Source organism: Rana temporaria, chromosome 8, assembly GCF_905171775.1.
Source record: "Rana temporaria chromosome 8, aRanTem1.1, whole genome shotgun sequence".
NCBI lineage: Eukaryota > Metazoa > Chordata > Amphibia > Anura > Ranidae > Rana > Rana temporaria.
In genome coordinates, this window is record NC_053496.1 from 190,311,293 (window position 1) to 190,327,593 (window position 16,301).

The 16,301-nt window shown below is 51.9% G+C and overlaps 1 protein-coding gene across 3 annotated transcripts in view; it reads left to right on the forward strand.

The window, feature by feature from the left end:
• Positions 1-14,585, forward strand: part of LOC120909783 (titin homolog) — a 38,762-nt gene extending 24,177 nt beyond the window's left edge. For 2 of the 3 annotated variants that reach the window (XM_040321516.1, XM_040321515.1), the window contains exons 2-13: positions 5,790-6,128; positions 6,398-6,637; positions 7,041-7,162; positions 7,498-7,566; positions 7,895-7,963; positions 8,312-8,377; positions 9,124-9,192; positions 11,250-11,312; positions 11,408-11,488; positions 12,309-12,555; positions 13,294-13,363; positions 13,930-14,585. In XM_040321516.1, the coding sequence (XP_040177450.1) occupies positions 5,793-6,128; positions 6,398-6,637; positions 7,041-7,162; positions 7,498-7,566; positions 7,895-7,963; positions 8,312-8,377; positions 9,124-9,192; positions 11,250-11,312; positions 11,408-11,488; positions 12,309-12,555; positions 13,294-13,363; positions 13,930-13,958 (1,461 nt within the window). In that variant the 5' untranslated portion in view covers positions 5,790-5,792 and the 3' untranslated portion in view covers positions 13,959-14,585. Of the gene's footprint in view, positions 1-3,014; positions 3,902-5,789; positions 6,129-6,397; positions 6,638-7,040; positions 7,163-7,497; positions 7,567-7,894; positions 7,964-8,311; positions 8,378-9,123; positions 9,193-11,249; positions 11,313-11,407; positions 11,489-12,308; positions 12,556-13,293; positions 13,364-13,929 lie in introns of those variants that run through there. The other variant, XM_040321514.1, reaches the window with a different exon arrangement.
• The last annotated feature ends 1,716 nt before the right edge of the window (positions 14,586-16,301 follow it).

Here is a 16,301-nt window from a genome sequence, read left to right on the forward strand (position 1 = left end):
AATAACGGGGAGATCGGGATCCTTTGAATAACGGGGAGATCGGGATATGTGGAGATCGGGATCCTTTGAATAACGGGGAGATCGGGATATGTGGAGATCGGGATCCTTTGAATAACGGGGAGATCGGGATCCTTTGAATAACGGGGAGATCGGGATATGTGGAGATCGGGATCCTTTGAATAACGGGGAGATCGGGATCCTTTGAATAACGGGGAGATCGGGATATGTGGAGATCGGGATCCTTTGAATAACGGGGAGATCGGGATATGTGGAGATCGGGATCCTTTGAATAACGGGGAGATCGGGATCCTTTGAATAACGGGGAGATCGGGATATGTGGAGATCGGGATCCTTTGAATAACGGGGAGATCGGGATATGTGGAGATCGGGATCCTTTGAATAACGGGGAGATCGGGATATGTGTAGATCGGGATCCTTTGAATAACGGGGAGATCGGGATCCTTTGAATAACGGGGAGATCGGGATATGTGGAGATCGGGATCCTTTGAATAACGGGGAGATCGGGATATGTGGAGATCGGGATCCTTTGAATAACGGGGAGATCGGGATCCTTTGAATAACGGGGAGATCGGGATATGTGGAGATCGGGATCCTTTGAATAACAGGGAGATTGGGATATGTGGAGATCGGGATCCTTTGAATAACGGGGAGATCGGGATATGTGGAGATCGGGATCCTTTGAATAACGGGGAGATCGGGATATGTGGAGATCGGGATCCTTTGAATAACGGGGAGATCGGGATCCTTTGAATAACGGGGAGATCGGGATATGTGGAGATCGGGATCCTTTGAATAACGGGGAGATCGGGATCCTTTGAATAACGGGGAGATCGGGATATGTGGAGATCGGGATCCTTTGAATAACGGGGAGATCGGGATATGTGGAGATCGGGATCCTTTGAATAACGGGGAGATCGGGATCCTTTGAATAACGGGGAGATCGGGATATGTGGAGATCGGGATCCTTTGAATAACGGGGAGATTGGGATATGTGGAGATCGGGATCCTTTGAATAACGGGGAGATCGGGATCCTTTGAATAACGGGGAGATCGGGATATGTGGAGATCGGGATCCTTTGAATAACGGGGAGATCGGGATATGTGGAGATCGGGATCCTTTGAATAACGGGGAGATCGGGATCCTTTGAATAACGGGGAGATCGGGATATGTGGAGATCGGGATCCTTTGAATAACGGGGAGATCGGGATCCTTTGAATAACGGGGAGATCGGGATATGTGGAGATCGGGATCCTTTGAATAACGGGGAGATCGGGATATGTGGAGATCGGGATCCTTTGAATAACGGGGAGATCGGGATCCTTTGAATAACGGGGAGATCGGGATATGTGGAGATCGGTATCCTTTGAATAACGGGGAGATCGGGATATGTGGAGATCGGGATCCTTTGAATAACGGGGAGATCGGGATCCTTTGAATAACGGGGAGATCGGGATATGTGGAGATCGGGATCCTTTGAATAACGGGGAGATTGGGATATGTGGAGATCGGGATCCTTTGAATAACGGGGAGATCGGGATCCTTTGAATAACGGGGAGATCGGGATATGTGGAGATCGGGATCCTTTGAATAACGGGGAGATCGGGATATGTGGAGATCGGGATCCTTTGAATAACGGGGAGATCGGGATCCTTTGAATAACGGGGAGATCGGGATATGTGGAGATCGGGATCCTTTGAATAACGGGGAGATTGGGATATGTGGAGATCGGGATCCTTTGAATAACGGGGAGATCGGGATCCTTTGAATAACGGGAAGATCGGAATGAAAGATTACCATGAATGGTGCGAGAAAAGGACGACTTCTATTATTTATACCAATAAAGTTACAATTGAACCCTCCAGAGGCGTCATCTATTCAATGTTTATTCCATTCCTCTATTGGGGGGGCACAGAGGGGTATCATTGGGGTTCTGCTGTGACCCGGGTTACACCCCACAGTCCGGGCGATCATCAATGGAAGCCAGGATGGGAGGAGCCGATCACATTCACCTATCAGAGCTCTTTCATCAATGTGTGTCCAATCCCACCAATAGAAAGCTTTGTGATAAAACGATGAGATCATAAAGTGTTATTGTCCTTCAAAGGTGACAGCGCTGGGAGCTGCGAATTGTCGTGGGCAGGAGGGGGGAGTGTCTGATATTGAAGGGGGGTCCCCAATATTGAAGGGGGAGTGTCTGATATGGAAGGGGGAGTGTCTGATATTGATGGGGGTCCCTGATATTGAAGGGGGAGTGTAATATTGATGGGGATCCCTGTATTGAAGGGGGAGTGTCTACTATTGATGGGGGGTGTCTAATATTGAAGGGGGAGTGTCTGATATTGATGGGGATCCCTGATATTGATGGGGGAGTGTCTAATATTGAAGGAGGGTCCCTGATATTGATGGGGGAGTGTCTAATATTGATGGGGGAGTGTCTAATATTGAAGGGGGAGTGTCTAATATTGAAGGGGGAGTGTCTGATATTGAAGGGGGAGTGTGATATTGATGGGGATCCCTGATATTGATGGGGGAGTGTCTAATATTGAAGGAGGGTCCCTGATATTGAAGGGGGAGTGTCTTATATGGAATGGGGAGTGTCTGATATTGAAGGAGGTAATCACAGTTCATGTATGATTTAGCAAGGGGGAGGGGCAATGACTTTTTCACACAGGGACAGTCAGGATTGGACGGATTTTTTCCCCTTTATAAATGAAATCGGGAAGTAAAATTGTTATTTTGTATTTCTCGGGATGTCACATTTCTTTGATGATCAGAATCATTTATGTGACAAATATACAAAAATAAATATTAATAATCCAGAAGGGGGCAAATACTTTTTCCCAGCCCTGTACATCCATAGAGAGGGGGGAGGGACACTCGTCCTATGATTGGTCAGTATTAGATATATGGAGTCATGTGACCTCTGTGTATATATATATATATATATATACTCCATACACATTAATGGAAAGGTTTTAGTATCACAATAATAATGCCCCCCCCTCCCCTCCCCCCATCTACTTACATTAGATCAGTTGTAGTCTGAAAAAAAAAACGGCCGGAATTCTGTTTCCGTGGCGACTTCCAATTTCAGAAGGCTCCTCCCCCAATCACAGGTCAGTGCTGTGCCAAGTAAAGAACTCCTCCCCCCATCACCTATAACCCCCCATCCCTCCACAACGCCTCCACCTACAGAGGGCGATGGCGGCTCATTTCGAAGGTCTCGGGACGCTCTTTCACACGATATAAATATGTTGGGGTAATAAACATTCTCTTCCCAGATATCACCCCCTGTGTTTAGGGGTGGAACCCCCTTTCTGGGCACTGCACAGTGATGTCATATAACTCTGTGCAGAGTGGCAGTTGGTTTCCATGGAGACTGTGTGATGTCATATAACTCTGTGCATAGTGGCAGTTGGTTTCCATGGAGACAGTGATGTCCTGCAGAGTGGCAGTTGGTTTCCATGGAGACAGTGATGTCCTATAGACACTGTGCAGAGTGGCAGTTGGTTTCCATGGAGACTGTGTGATGTCACAGCAGGAGACCCAGGGGGGAGGGAATATAAGGCAGAGCTCAGGGGTCTCAGTCATTTCACTGTAGACAGTTGAAGAGAGAAGACGTGTTACAGAGAAGCTCCTGTGATATTACAGAGAGACATTTTTACTGAGAAGACAAATTCTATTTATTATTCTAAAATTCAAAGCATCGCAATGCAAGCTTACAATCTGAGATCGGTGGATGACGTGCTGAAGAACGCCCTCCCCCGCACTGAAGAGTATCCCGGATTTGGGAATCTGGTGTCCACCGTTCTCCTCCAAATGGAAACCAACACCGCAGGAATCGCCGACCTGAGGGCGGAGAACCAACAGCTGAGGAAGGTCAGACTCCTCCCACTTCTCACATTTAAAATACTTGTTTTTTTTTTTTTAGAAACTCACTGTGCCCACTCCTCACTGTGCCCATGACTAGACTGACGTTTAACATGGGAGTCTATGGAAGGGGTGCCCGGCTTTGAAAAATCGGTACTCCCCGGTCGTAGGTCCCCCGGACAAGAAACTTTGCACACTTATAAAGGAAAAGTGGGGATACATGTGTGCAAAATTCTGGGTCAAGGGGACCTACGACCGGCCATTACCGGGTCCCCAAATTCACCGGAGAAATGACCATTTAATTTAACATGGGAATCAATGGAAGTGGTGCCCGGCTTTGATAAATTGGTGCTCCCTTGCCATAGGTCCCCCGGACAAGAAACTAGGCACACTTATAGAGAAGAAATGGGACTACATGTGTGCCAAGTTCTGAGTCAAGGGGACCTACGACCGGCTATTACCGGGTCCCCAAATTCACCGGAGAAATGACCGATTAACATGGGAGTCTATGGAAAGGGTGCCCGGCTTTGAAAAATCGGTGCTCCCCGGTCGTAGGTCGCCCGGACAAAAAACTTTGCACGCTTATAAAGGAAGAGTGGGGGTACATGTGTGCCAAGTTCTGTGTCAAAGGGACCTACAACCGGGCCATTACCGGGTCCCCAAATTCACCGGAGAAATGACCGATTAACATGGGAGTCTATGGAAAGGGTGCCCGGCTTTGAAAAATCGGTGCTCCCCGTTCGTAGGTCGCCCGGACAAAAAACTTTGCACGCTTATAAAGGAAGAGTGGGGGTACATGTGTGCCAAGTTTTGTGTCAAGGGGACCTACAACCGGCCATAACCGGGTCCCCAAAGTCACCGGAGAAATTACCGATTAACATGGGAGTCTATGGAAGGGGTGCTCTGCTTTAAAAAATCGGTGCTACCCGGTCGTAGGTCCCCTAGACAACAACCTTTGGACACTTGTAGAGGAGGAAAGGGGCTACATGTGTGCCAAGTTCTGGGTCTAGGGATACTTGGACCAGCCATTACTGGGTCCCCAAAAATCACCAGAGAAATTACCATTTAACATGGGAGTCTATGGAAGGGGTGCTCTGCTTTGGAAAATTGGTGCTCCCCGGTCGTAGGTCCCCTAGACAACAAACTTTGCACATTTGTAGAGGAGGAAAGGGGCTACATGTGTGCCAAGTTCTGGGTCTAGGGAACTTACAACTGGCCATTACCGGGTCCCCAAATTCACCAGAGAAATTACCATTGGCCTATAGCTGGCGCATAGCGTTGGGTCTTTCCCTTCTTTAGGTATAAGGGTTATATGGGCCCCTAGGGCTTCTTGGCGCATCTCTACACCTTTCCCTATGGCATTCATATATTGCTGAAAAAATGAGACCAACGTCCCAGAGAATTTCTTGTAATATAGTGAGGTGTAGCCATCTGGGCCCGGACTTTTCCCTGCTTTAGTGTTATTAATCGCCTGTTCAATTTCTTCCTTTGTAATTTCTCTTTCTAATTCACTAGTTCCTTCTTCTGATAGAGCAGGTATTTTTGCTTTTTCTAGGTACGGCTCTATTCTGTTTTTCCTAAATTGGGTTTTCTCCGCATGGAACAGTTTTTGATGGGGGCAGTTTTGATGGGGCAATTTGACGGAACAGTTTTTGATGGGGGCAGTTTTGATGGGGCAATTTGATGGAACAGTTTTTGATGGGGGCAGTTTTTGAGGGGGCAATTTGATGGAACAGTTTTTGATGGGGGCAGTTTTTGAGGGGGCAGTTTTGATTGGGCAATAGGATGTGGGCAATTTGATTGGGCAATTTGATGGAAGGCATGAAAGTTGTAATTGATGTCTGAGCTCTATAAAAGAAAGATCACAACTAATGTTTCCTATTTGTGGTTATTACAGGAGATGTCAGCGAAGGACGATCAGATGAAGACCATGGAAAACAGTTACACGGAATGTATGAAGGCCCTGAAAGACAAGGAGGAGGCAGATAAGAAAGAGAAGGAGACCTGGAAGAAGGAACTGGAAGAGAAGCTGGGCATTGTCCAGAAGGAGTGGGAAGAGAAGAGCGAGAGGAATGGGGTTGCCCTTCAGGAGCAGTGTAAGGAAGCCAATGAGAAGCTGCGGAAGATGGAGGAACAACTGATGAAGATGATGGAGGAGTTGAAGGTGACGAAGGAGCAGCATGAAAAGGAGAAGAAGGAGATGGAGGGGCAAATGAATAAAATGATGGAGGCAATGGTAAGTATCAGATTGTTGGGGTGTCATTGCGATGGAGCCTACCACACACGGCCGCAATTTCCCAACCAAAAGCTCCCATCGGACTTTTCTTGTGGGAATTTCCGATCGTGTGTACGCCGCATTAGTCTTACATAGGTGGCAGCCAAAGGGTGAAATCATCCTCTGTGCTCCCGACCTCCACAATCTGCATTACATTTCACACACTATAAGCTACTCAATGCTTTGACATTTCATTGATTTTCTTCTTCTTCTTCTTCCATGAACAAAAGATGAAGGCTGAGCGTGATCAGGCCGAGAAAGATCGGGCCAAGAAGATTCAGGATGAGAAGGATCGAGCCAAGAAGGATCAGGATGGGAAGGATCAAGCCAAGAAGGATCAGGATGGGAAGGATCGAGCCAAGAAGGATCAGGATGGGAAGTATCGGGCCGAGAACGATCGGGCCAAGAAGGATCAGGCCGAGAAGGATCAGGCCGAGAAAGATCGAGCCAAGAAGGATCAGGATGAGAAGGTAGGGGTGATAGGATTAGTAGTCTTAGGGTTACCTAACCCTAACCCTCTAACCCTGACCCTCTAACCCCAACCCCCTAACCCTCTAACCCAAGACCTAACCTTAACCCCCCTCTAACCCTAACCTAACCCGAACTCTCTAACCCTAACCTAACCCTCTAACCCAAGCCCTTACCTAACCCTAACCCAAGCTCTAACCCTAACCCCCTAACCCCAACCCCCTAACTCTCTAACCCTGACCCTCTAACCCAAGACCTAACCTTAACCCCCCTCTAACCCTAACCCAAGCCCTAACCATTTAACCCCCTAACCCTAACCCTCTAACCCTCTAACCCCCTAGCCCTAACCCTTATTTGTTCTTTATATAAAGTATTGTAATCTAATGGTCTCTTTTCTCTTCTTAGATGATGATGAAGGATCTGGAGCCCGGTGCTCTGGCCAGGCGGATGGGGGAAAGCTCAGAGGAGGGGACCCTCCAGTCGGGAAAGTTGCAGCCACACCACGTTGAAGCGGCGGCGGACCTCCTGTAAGTGATGACTTCTTCTGTCTTTGGTAGGGGAAGTCTATGTGTACATCTGATCTGCTGGAAGCCGAGACCTTCCTATACAGATATGCTGTACATACAGACTGGTGCCGGCACCCCAATATGTGACTAGTACCCCCCTCTCTCTCCTGCCTTCTGATTGGCCACCATCAGGTGGAGGGGTCAATCATGAAGCCGGTGAGGCCGGGCCAAGTGCTACTATTGGGAGATTATTGGGCTTCCCGGGGCCCCTGAGGATATGTGCCGGCACCAACATTCAGTAGAACATGTATTTTTATCATAAGAAATAAATAACCGCCAACTGTTTTCTCTTCTAGGAGCGCCAAGATCTCGTTTAGGAGTTGTCCTTGCTGCAAATACGGAGTGTCCCAGTCCAAAGCCATCAAGTAAGTCTATACCACCCTCTTTTCCCCCGACTCCACCCTCTTGTACCCCGACTCCACCCTCTTGTACCCCGGACTCCACCCTCTTGTACCCCAGACTCCACCCTCTTGTACCCCAGACTCCACCCTCTTGTACCCCAGACTCCACCCTCTTGTACCCCGGACTCCACCCTCTTGTACCCCTGACTCCACTCTCTTGTACCCCGGACTCCACCCTCTTGTACCCCGGACTCCACCCTCTTGTACCCCAGACTCCACCCTCTTGTACCCCAGACTCCACCCTCTTGTACCCCGGACTCCACCCATGAAATAACTGTTTTTTCTCTTCTAGCACCTCGGAGATCTTTGATTTGCTGTGCCCTTCCTGCTACAGCATGATGAAGAAGCTGAGCTCCGCCCAGTAAGTATCCTCCAATCATAGAAAGATGTTTTGTATTCCTCACATGCGTGTTTCCGGACATCCCATAATATCATTACATTTATTATTGGGGGAGGGGGTGTCCCCTCTCTCTCCTGCCTCCTGATTGGCCACCATCAGGTGGAGGGGTCAATCATGAAGCCGGTGAGGCCGTGCCAAGTGCTCCTATTGGGAGATTGTTGGGCCCTTCATTTGAGGGGCCCCCCGGGGGAGGATATGTGCCGGCACCAACATTCAGGAAACACTTCAGAGAGGAAGAAATGAGTAGAAAATGTATTTTTATCATGATAAGAAAGCAATGAAATAACCGCCAACTGTTTTCTCTTCTAGGATCATGGAGGTGTGTAAATACTGTCCTTGGTGCGGCCACACAGCGTCCCAGAGAAGACCCACCAAGTAAGTATATCCCCCCTATTCTACCCCCATGGGACCCCGATGTAAGGGGGCTCTGATGGGGACCCCGATGTAAGGGGGGGCTCTGATGGGACCCCGATGTAAGGTGGGGCTCTGATGGGTACCCTAATATAAGGGGGGCTCTGATGGGGACATTGATATAAGGGGGGGCTCTGATGGGTACCCTGATATAAGGGGGGCTCTGATGGGGACCCTGATATAAGGGGGCTCTGATGGGGACCCTGATGTAAGGGGGGGCTCTGATGGGGACCCTGATATAAGGGGGGGGGGGCTCTGATGGGGACCCCGATGTAAGGGGGGCTCTGATGGGACCCCGATGTAAGGGGGGGCTCTGATGGGTACCCTAATATAAGGGGGGCTCTGATGGGGACCCTGATATAAGGGGGGGCTCTGATGGGTACCCTAATATAAGGGGGGCTCTGATGGGGACCCTGATATAAGGGGGGGCTCTGATGGGGACCCTGATATAAGGGGGGCTCTGATGGGGACCCTGATATAAGGGGGCTCTGATGGGGACCCTGATATAAGGAGGGCCTCTGATGGGGACCCTGATATAAGGGGGCTCTGATGGGGACCCTGATGTAAGGGGGGGGGCTCTGATGGGGACCCTGATATAAGGGGGGGGCTCTGATGGGGACCCTGATATAAGGGGGGCTCTCTGATGGGGACCCCGATGTAGAAAGACTTATTAGTAGCAATGAAATAACCTCCAATGTTTTCTCTTGTAGGACGGTGGGGATCCCTGAGTTGCTGTGCTCTGACTGTCTCACCCTGATGGAAAAGCTGCGCTCCGGCCGGTAAGTATATTCCAATGATAGAAAGATGTTTCTTATTGTATAAAGGGGGGCTCTGATGGGGACCCTGATATAAGGGGGGCCTCTGATGGGGACCCTGATATAAGGGGGCCTCTGATGGGGACCCTGATATAAGGGGGGCCTCTGATGGGGACCCTGATATAAGGGGGGCTCTGATGGGGACCCTGATATAAGGGGGGGCTCTGATGGGGACCCTGATATAAGGGGGGCTCTGATGGGGACCCTGATATAAGGGGGCCTCTGATGGGGACCCTGATATAAGGGGGGCCTCTGATGGGGACTCTGATATAAGGGGGGGCTCTGATGGGGACCCTGATATAAGGGGGGGCTCTGATGGGGACCCTGATATAAGGGGGGCCTCTAAAGGGGACCCTGATATAAGGGGGGCCTCTGATGGGGACCCTGATATAAGGGGGCCTCTGATGGGGACTCTGATATAAGGGGGGGCTCTGATGGGGACTCTGATATAAGGGGGGGGCTCTGATGGGGACCCTGATATAAGGGGGGGCTCTGATGGGGACCCTGATATAAGGGGGGCCTCTAAAGGGGACCCTGATATAAGGGGGGCCTCTGATGGGGACCCTGATATAAGGGGGCCTCTGATGGGGACCCTGATATAAGGGGGCCTCTGATGGGGACCCTGATATAAGGGGGGCCTCTGATGGGGACCCTGATATAAGGGGGGCTCTGCTGAGGACCCTGGTGTAAGGGGGGCTCTGATGGGGACCCTGATATAAGGGGGGCTCTGATGGGGACCCTGATATAAGGGGGGCTTTGATGGGGACCATGATATAAGGGGGGCCTCTGATGGGGACCCTGATATAAGGGGGCTCAGATGGGGACCCTGATAAATGGGGGGCTCTGATGGGGACCCAGATATAAGGGGGGCTCTGATGGGGACCCTGATATAAGGGGGAGGGGCTCTGATGGGGACCCTGATAAATGGGGGGCTCTGATGGGGACCCAGATATAAGGGGGGCTCTGATGGGGACCCTGATATAAGGGGGGCTCTGATGGGGACCCTGATATAAGGGGGGCTCTGATGGGGACCCTGATATAAGGGGGGGCTCTGATGGGGACCCTGATATAAGGGGGGCTCTGATGGGGACCCTGATATAAGGGGGGGCTCTGATGGGGACCCTGATATAAGGGGAGCTCTGATGGGGACCCTGATATAAGGGGGGCTCTGATGGGGACCCTGATATAAGGGGAACTCTGATGGGGACCCTGATATAAGGGGGGGCTCTGATGGGGACCCTGATATAAGAGGGGCTCTGATGGGGACCCTGATATAAGGGGGGCTCTGATGGGGACCCTGATATAAGGGGGGGCTCTGATGGGGACCCTGATATAAGGGGGGCTCTGATGGGGACCCTGATATAAGGGGGGGCTCTGATGGGGACCCTGATATAAGGGGAGCTCTGATGGGGACCCTGATATAAGGGGGGCTCTGATGGGGACCCTGATATAAGGGGGGGCTCTGATGGGGACCCTGATATAAGGGGGGCTCTGATGGGGACCCTGATATAAGGGGGGCTCTGATGGGGACCCTGATATAAGGGGGGGCTCTGATGGGGACCCTGATATAAGGGGAGCTCTGATGGGGACCCTGATATAAGGGGAGCTCTGATGGGGACCCTGATATAAGGGGGGCTCTGATGGGGACCCTGATATAAGGGGGGGCTCTGATGGGGACCCTGATATAAGGGGGGGCTCTGATGGGGACCCTGATATAAGGGGGGCTCTGATGGGGACCCTGATATAAGGGGGGCTCTGATGGGGACCCTGATATAAGGGGGGCTCTGATGGGGACCCTGATATAAGAGGGGCTCTGATGGGGACCCTGATATAAGGGGGGCTCTGATGGGGACCCTGATATAAGGGGGGCCTCTGATGGGGACCCTGATATAAGGGGGGGCTCTGATGGGGACCCTGATATAAGAGGGGCTCTGATGGGGACCCTGATGATGTAGTGATGAGTAGAAAGACCTTCTTAGTAACAAAGCAATGAAATAACTTCCATCTCTCTTCTCTTCTAGGACCATGGACATCTCCGATTTGCTGTGCTCTGCCTGCCCACTGCTGCCGCCAATCCCCGGCCAGTAAGTATCACATGGGTGTTCCCGGACATCCGGACATCCCATAATATCATTTATTATTGGATTTCATTCTTCTACTGACTTTCTTTTCTTATCAGAGAGATAAAGATGACCCCAAAGCCTCCTTCAGAACCGAAACCGACAACAATGGGAGAAAGAGTCGCCAAGCTTCACAATGCGTAAGTATGGGGAAACCAAGGGTTAAAGGGGGAGGGGAAACCAAGGGTTAAAGGGGGAGGGGAAACCAAGGGTTAAAGGGGGAGGGGAAACCAAGGGTTAAAGGGGGAGGGGAAACCAAGGGTTAAAGGGGGAAGGGCAAACCAAGGGTTAAAGGGGGAGGGGAAACCAAGGGTTAAAGGGGGAGGGGAAACCAAGGGTTAAAGGGGGAAGGGGAAACCAGGGGTTAAAGGGGGAGGGGAAACCAAGGGTTTAAGGGGGAGGGGAAGAGACAGGGAGGAGCAGGAAAGATCTGGCCATACATACACTTTAATTCTCCTCTGGCCAGATCTCCTACGTATGTGTAGGACTATAGGAGAGATATTATGCAGCTCCATGGAGAAGGATCCTTCTGGATGAGGGCAGATAATCCACAACATTTCTAAGGCCTCCCCAACTAATCTCAGTCCTATGTGCCAATGATGGGGTATAGAAGGGCAAAGTCGGCTCTTTAATTAGACGGTCTCCTAAGGCCTCGCACTCCCAGGGGCCTCACAAAGCCTCTGTAGAAGGGTATCTTGGGGTGCCCATAGATAGACCTCTATGGTAGTGAGATAAGAGGGGGTGAGACATCTCCTGCTACCTGTCACCCAATCAATGGACAGGACTCCTTCCCATCACTCCGGGATTCTGTAACCTTTATGATCCTTACCGGATGGTGCCGGGTGATGTGAGAATGGATGATGGGAGAGCAGATCACGCATGCTCACATATCGATCACATGGGAATGGGATCAGCTGGGATAAAGTACTATAATGACCTCTAATCTCCTTTTCTTATTAGTAAAAAGCTCACGACCGGCCGAGGAACCGATGCACAGATCTACAAGACTACGACATCGGAGAGTCCATCGATCATCGCACCATTGATGACAAAGCCATCGATCATCGCATCATTGATGTCAAAGCCATCGATCATCACACCATTGAAGACAAAGCCATCGATCATCACACCATTGAAGACAAAGCCATCGATCATCGCATCATTGAAGACAAAGCTACAGCCCCTCCCAAAACAGAAGGCAACCAAGGTAAGTACTCTAAAGGATGAAGGACAGTAGGGTGGTCACTGTACCGGATGAGGGTGGTCGCTATACCGGATGAGGGTGGTCACTATACCGGATGAGGGTGGTCACCGTAACGGATGATGGTGGTCACTATATCGGATGAGGGTGGTCACTGTACCGGATGAGGGTGGTCACCGTACCGGATGAGGGTGGTCACCGTACCGGATGAGGGTGGTCACCGTAACGGATGAGGGTGGTCACTATACCGGATGAGGGTGGTCACCGTACCGGATGAGGGTGGTCACCGTAACGGATGAGGGTGGTCACCGTACCGGATGAGGGTGGTCACCGTACCGGATGAGGGTGGTCACCGTACCGGATGAGGGTGGTCACCGTACCGGATGAGGGTGGTCACCGTACCAGATGAGGGTGGTCCCTATACCGGATGAGGGTGGTCACCGTACCGGATGAGGGTGGTCCCTATACCGGATGAGGGTGGTCACCGTACCGGATGAGGGTGGTCACTGTAACGGATGAGGGTGGTCACCGTACCGGATGAGGGTGGTCACCATACCGGATGAGGGGTTAGAACGGTGACTGCTCATGACGGGCCCCAGGTTTGAAGCTCCCACCATATTGTATGTTGGAGAAGTCACATTTCTAGGTCCCCCCCCCCATGTCCCCTCCATCTGATCTCTTTCTATTAGTATTCTGTATAGAAATTTCTGTATTTAATAATTTTTATCTATTTTTCTCCACCAGTCAGTCACTCCGACTCCCAAGGACCTCCGCAGAAGATCAGAGCTCCTCCCACAAATCTCGCTGAAGAAAGGTAAGGAACCGTCTACCATCCTCATTTGTGTTTAGATAGTGAAGGGAAGAAGGTGATAAGTCACCCTACTGATCTCATGATGTACCCAGCCCCCCTTCCCCGGGGGGCCCATTCCAACCCCCCTCCCCCGGGGGCCCATTCCAACCCCCCTCCCCTCAGGGGCCCATTCCAACCCCCCCGGGGGGCCATTCCAACTCCCCTCCCCCCGGGGGCCCATTCCAACCCCCCTCCCCCAGGGGGCCCATTCCAACTCCCCCGGGGGCCCATTCCAACCCCCCCGGGGGCCCATTCCAACCCCCCTCCCCCGGGGGCCCATTCCAACTCCCCCGGGGGGCCTGACCTTCTCTGGAGATCATCATGTCCTCCCCTCTTATTCTTCACCCACAATGTCTATGGGAGAGTCTCCTATAATATACAAGTCATACTAACCATGGATGAGATCAGTGGGTGGGACTTCTCTCTTCTTCCCCCAATCACAATCCCAAAGTGTGCGCCAAAACGTGCTCTATAAAGTATTTCCTTCTAGAGTGGGATTTATTTCTATCTCTCTTTGTTTTATCCCTCAGGAAACACCAATCCCGGAACTCGGCGTTGATCCCAAGGTGACCGTCCCTAAGCCTAATGAAGAAGGAGTCTGATTTTTCTGAGGGACGCCGTGGGACAAGGGACTCCATGGAAGGAGTATACAGGGACACCGTGGGACAAGGGCCAAGGGACTCCATGGAAGGAGTATACAGGGACACCGTGGGATAAGGGACTCCATGGAAGGAGTATACAGGGACACCGTGGGACAAGGGACTCCATGGAAGGAGTATACAGGGACACTGTGGGACGAGGGCCAAGGGACTCCATGGAAGGAGTATACAGGGACAAGGGACTCCATGGAAGGAGTATACAGGGACACTGTGGGATAAGGGACTCCATGGAAGGAGTATACAGGGACACCGTGGGACGAGGGACTCCATGGAATTAGTATACAGGGACACCGTGGGACGAGGGACTCCATGGAAGGAGTATACAGGGACACCGTGGGACGAGGGCTTTGAATTCTGTGTGAAGAACAATCGGTTGCTAGGGAGAGGGACGGGAATCCGGCCGCCTCGTCCTTAACAACCGATGACTCATCAGCTGTCAGCAGGTCTCCCCGCTGACAGCTGAATTGTAAACAAAGGAACGCCGGCAATAACAAAGTGCAGAAAGAAAACAGACAACATTTTTAGGAAAATTGTTGCGGGGTCCACTCAGAATCCATACCAGACCCTTATCCGAGCATGCAGCTCAGTAGGCCAGGAAAGGGGGGACAAGCAAGCACCCCCGCTCCTGAACCATACAAGGCCACACACCCTCATCATAGGGGGTGCTTTGGGGCAGGGGAGCCATGTTGATGGAGACAAGGGCCTCTTCTCCACAACCCTTGCCCGGTGGTTGTGGGGGTGCGGGGGATGACTTATCTGAATCTGGAAGCCCCCTTTATCAAGGAGGCCCCCAGATCCTTACCCCTCTCTATGTGAATGAGTATGGGGAACAACAGACCCCATATTCCTTCACATGGGGGAAGGGGGGGGGTCGGGATCTGGGGGATGGGGACCCTTGTTAAAGGGGGCTTCCAGATTCTGATGTCACCCCCTGCACCCCCACAACCACCGATCCAGGGTTGTGGAGAAGAGGCCCTTGTCTCCATCAACATGGGGATGAGGTGGTTTGGGGGGGAGCTCCCCTGCCCCAAAGCACCCCCTATGTTGAGGGCATGTGGGCTTGTATGGTTCAGGAGTGGGGGTTCTTGCTTGCCTCCCCCCTTTCCTTGCCTATCGGGCTGTATGCTCGGATAAGGGTCTGGTAGGGACTCTGAGTGGACCCCACACCAACTTTCTTTTGGCGTGTGGTTCCCTATAAAATCCATACCAGCCTTGAAGGGCCTGGAATGGATGGGGGGGATGGATGGGGGGGGGGACCCACGCTATTTTCTTTCTGCACTTTTTCATTGCCGGCGTTCTTTTGTTTACATTTCAGCTGTCAGTGGGGAGACCCGCTGACAGCTGATGAGTCATCGGTTGTCAGGGACGCTTCCTGTCCCACTCTCTAACAACCAACTATTCTTCACACAGAATTCGGATCGAGGGGGGATTGGGGACGAGAGGGGGGATTGGGGATGGGAAAGAGGGGATTGGGGATGAGAGGGGGGATTGGGGATGAGAGGGGATTGGGGATGGGAAAGAGGGGATTGGGGATGAGAGGGGGGATTGGGGACGAGAGAGGGGATTGGGGATGAGAGGGGGGATTGGGGATGGGAAAGAGGGGATTGGGGGATGAGAGAGGGGATTGGGGATGAGAGGGGGGATTGGGGATGGGAAAGAGGGGATTGGGGATGGGAAAGAGGGGATTGGGGATGGGAAAGAGGGGATTGGGGATGGGAAAGAGGGGATTGGGGATGAGAGAGGGGATTGGGGATGAGAGGGGGGATTGGGGATGGGAAAGAGGGGATTGGGGACGAGAGGGGATTGGGGACGAGAGGGGGGATTGGGGATGAGAGGGGGGATTGGGACGAGAGGGGGGATTGGGGTGAGGGAAAGAGGGGATTGGGGATGGGAAAGAGGGGATTGGGGATGGGAAAGAGGGGATTGGGGATGAGAGGGGATTGGAGACGAGAGGGGGGATTGGGGATGGGAAAGAGGGGATTGGGGATGGGAAAGAGGGGATTGGGGATGGGAAAGAGGGGATTGGGGATGAGAGGGGGGATTGGGGATGGGAAAGAGGGGATTGGGGATGGGAAAGAGGGGATTGGGGATGAGAGGGGGGATTGGGGGAGGGAAAGAGGGGATTGGGGGAGGGAAAGAGGGGATTGGGGATGAGAGGGGGGATTGGGGATGGGAAAGAGGGGATTGGGATGAGAGGGGGGATTGGGGGAGGGAAAGAGGGGATTGGGGATGGGAAAGAGGGG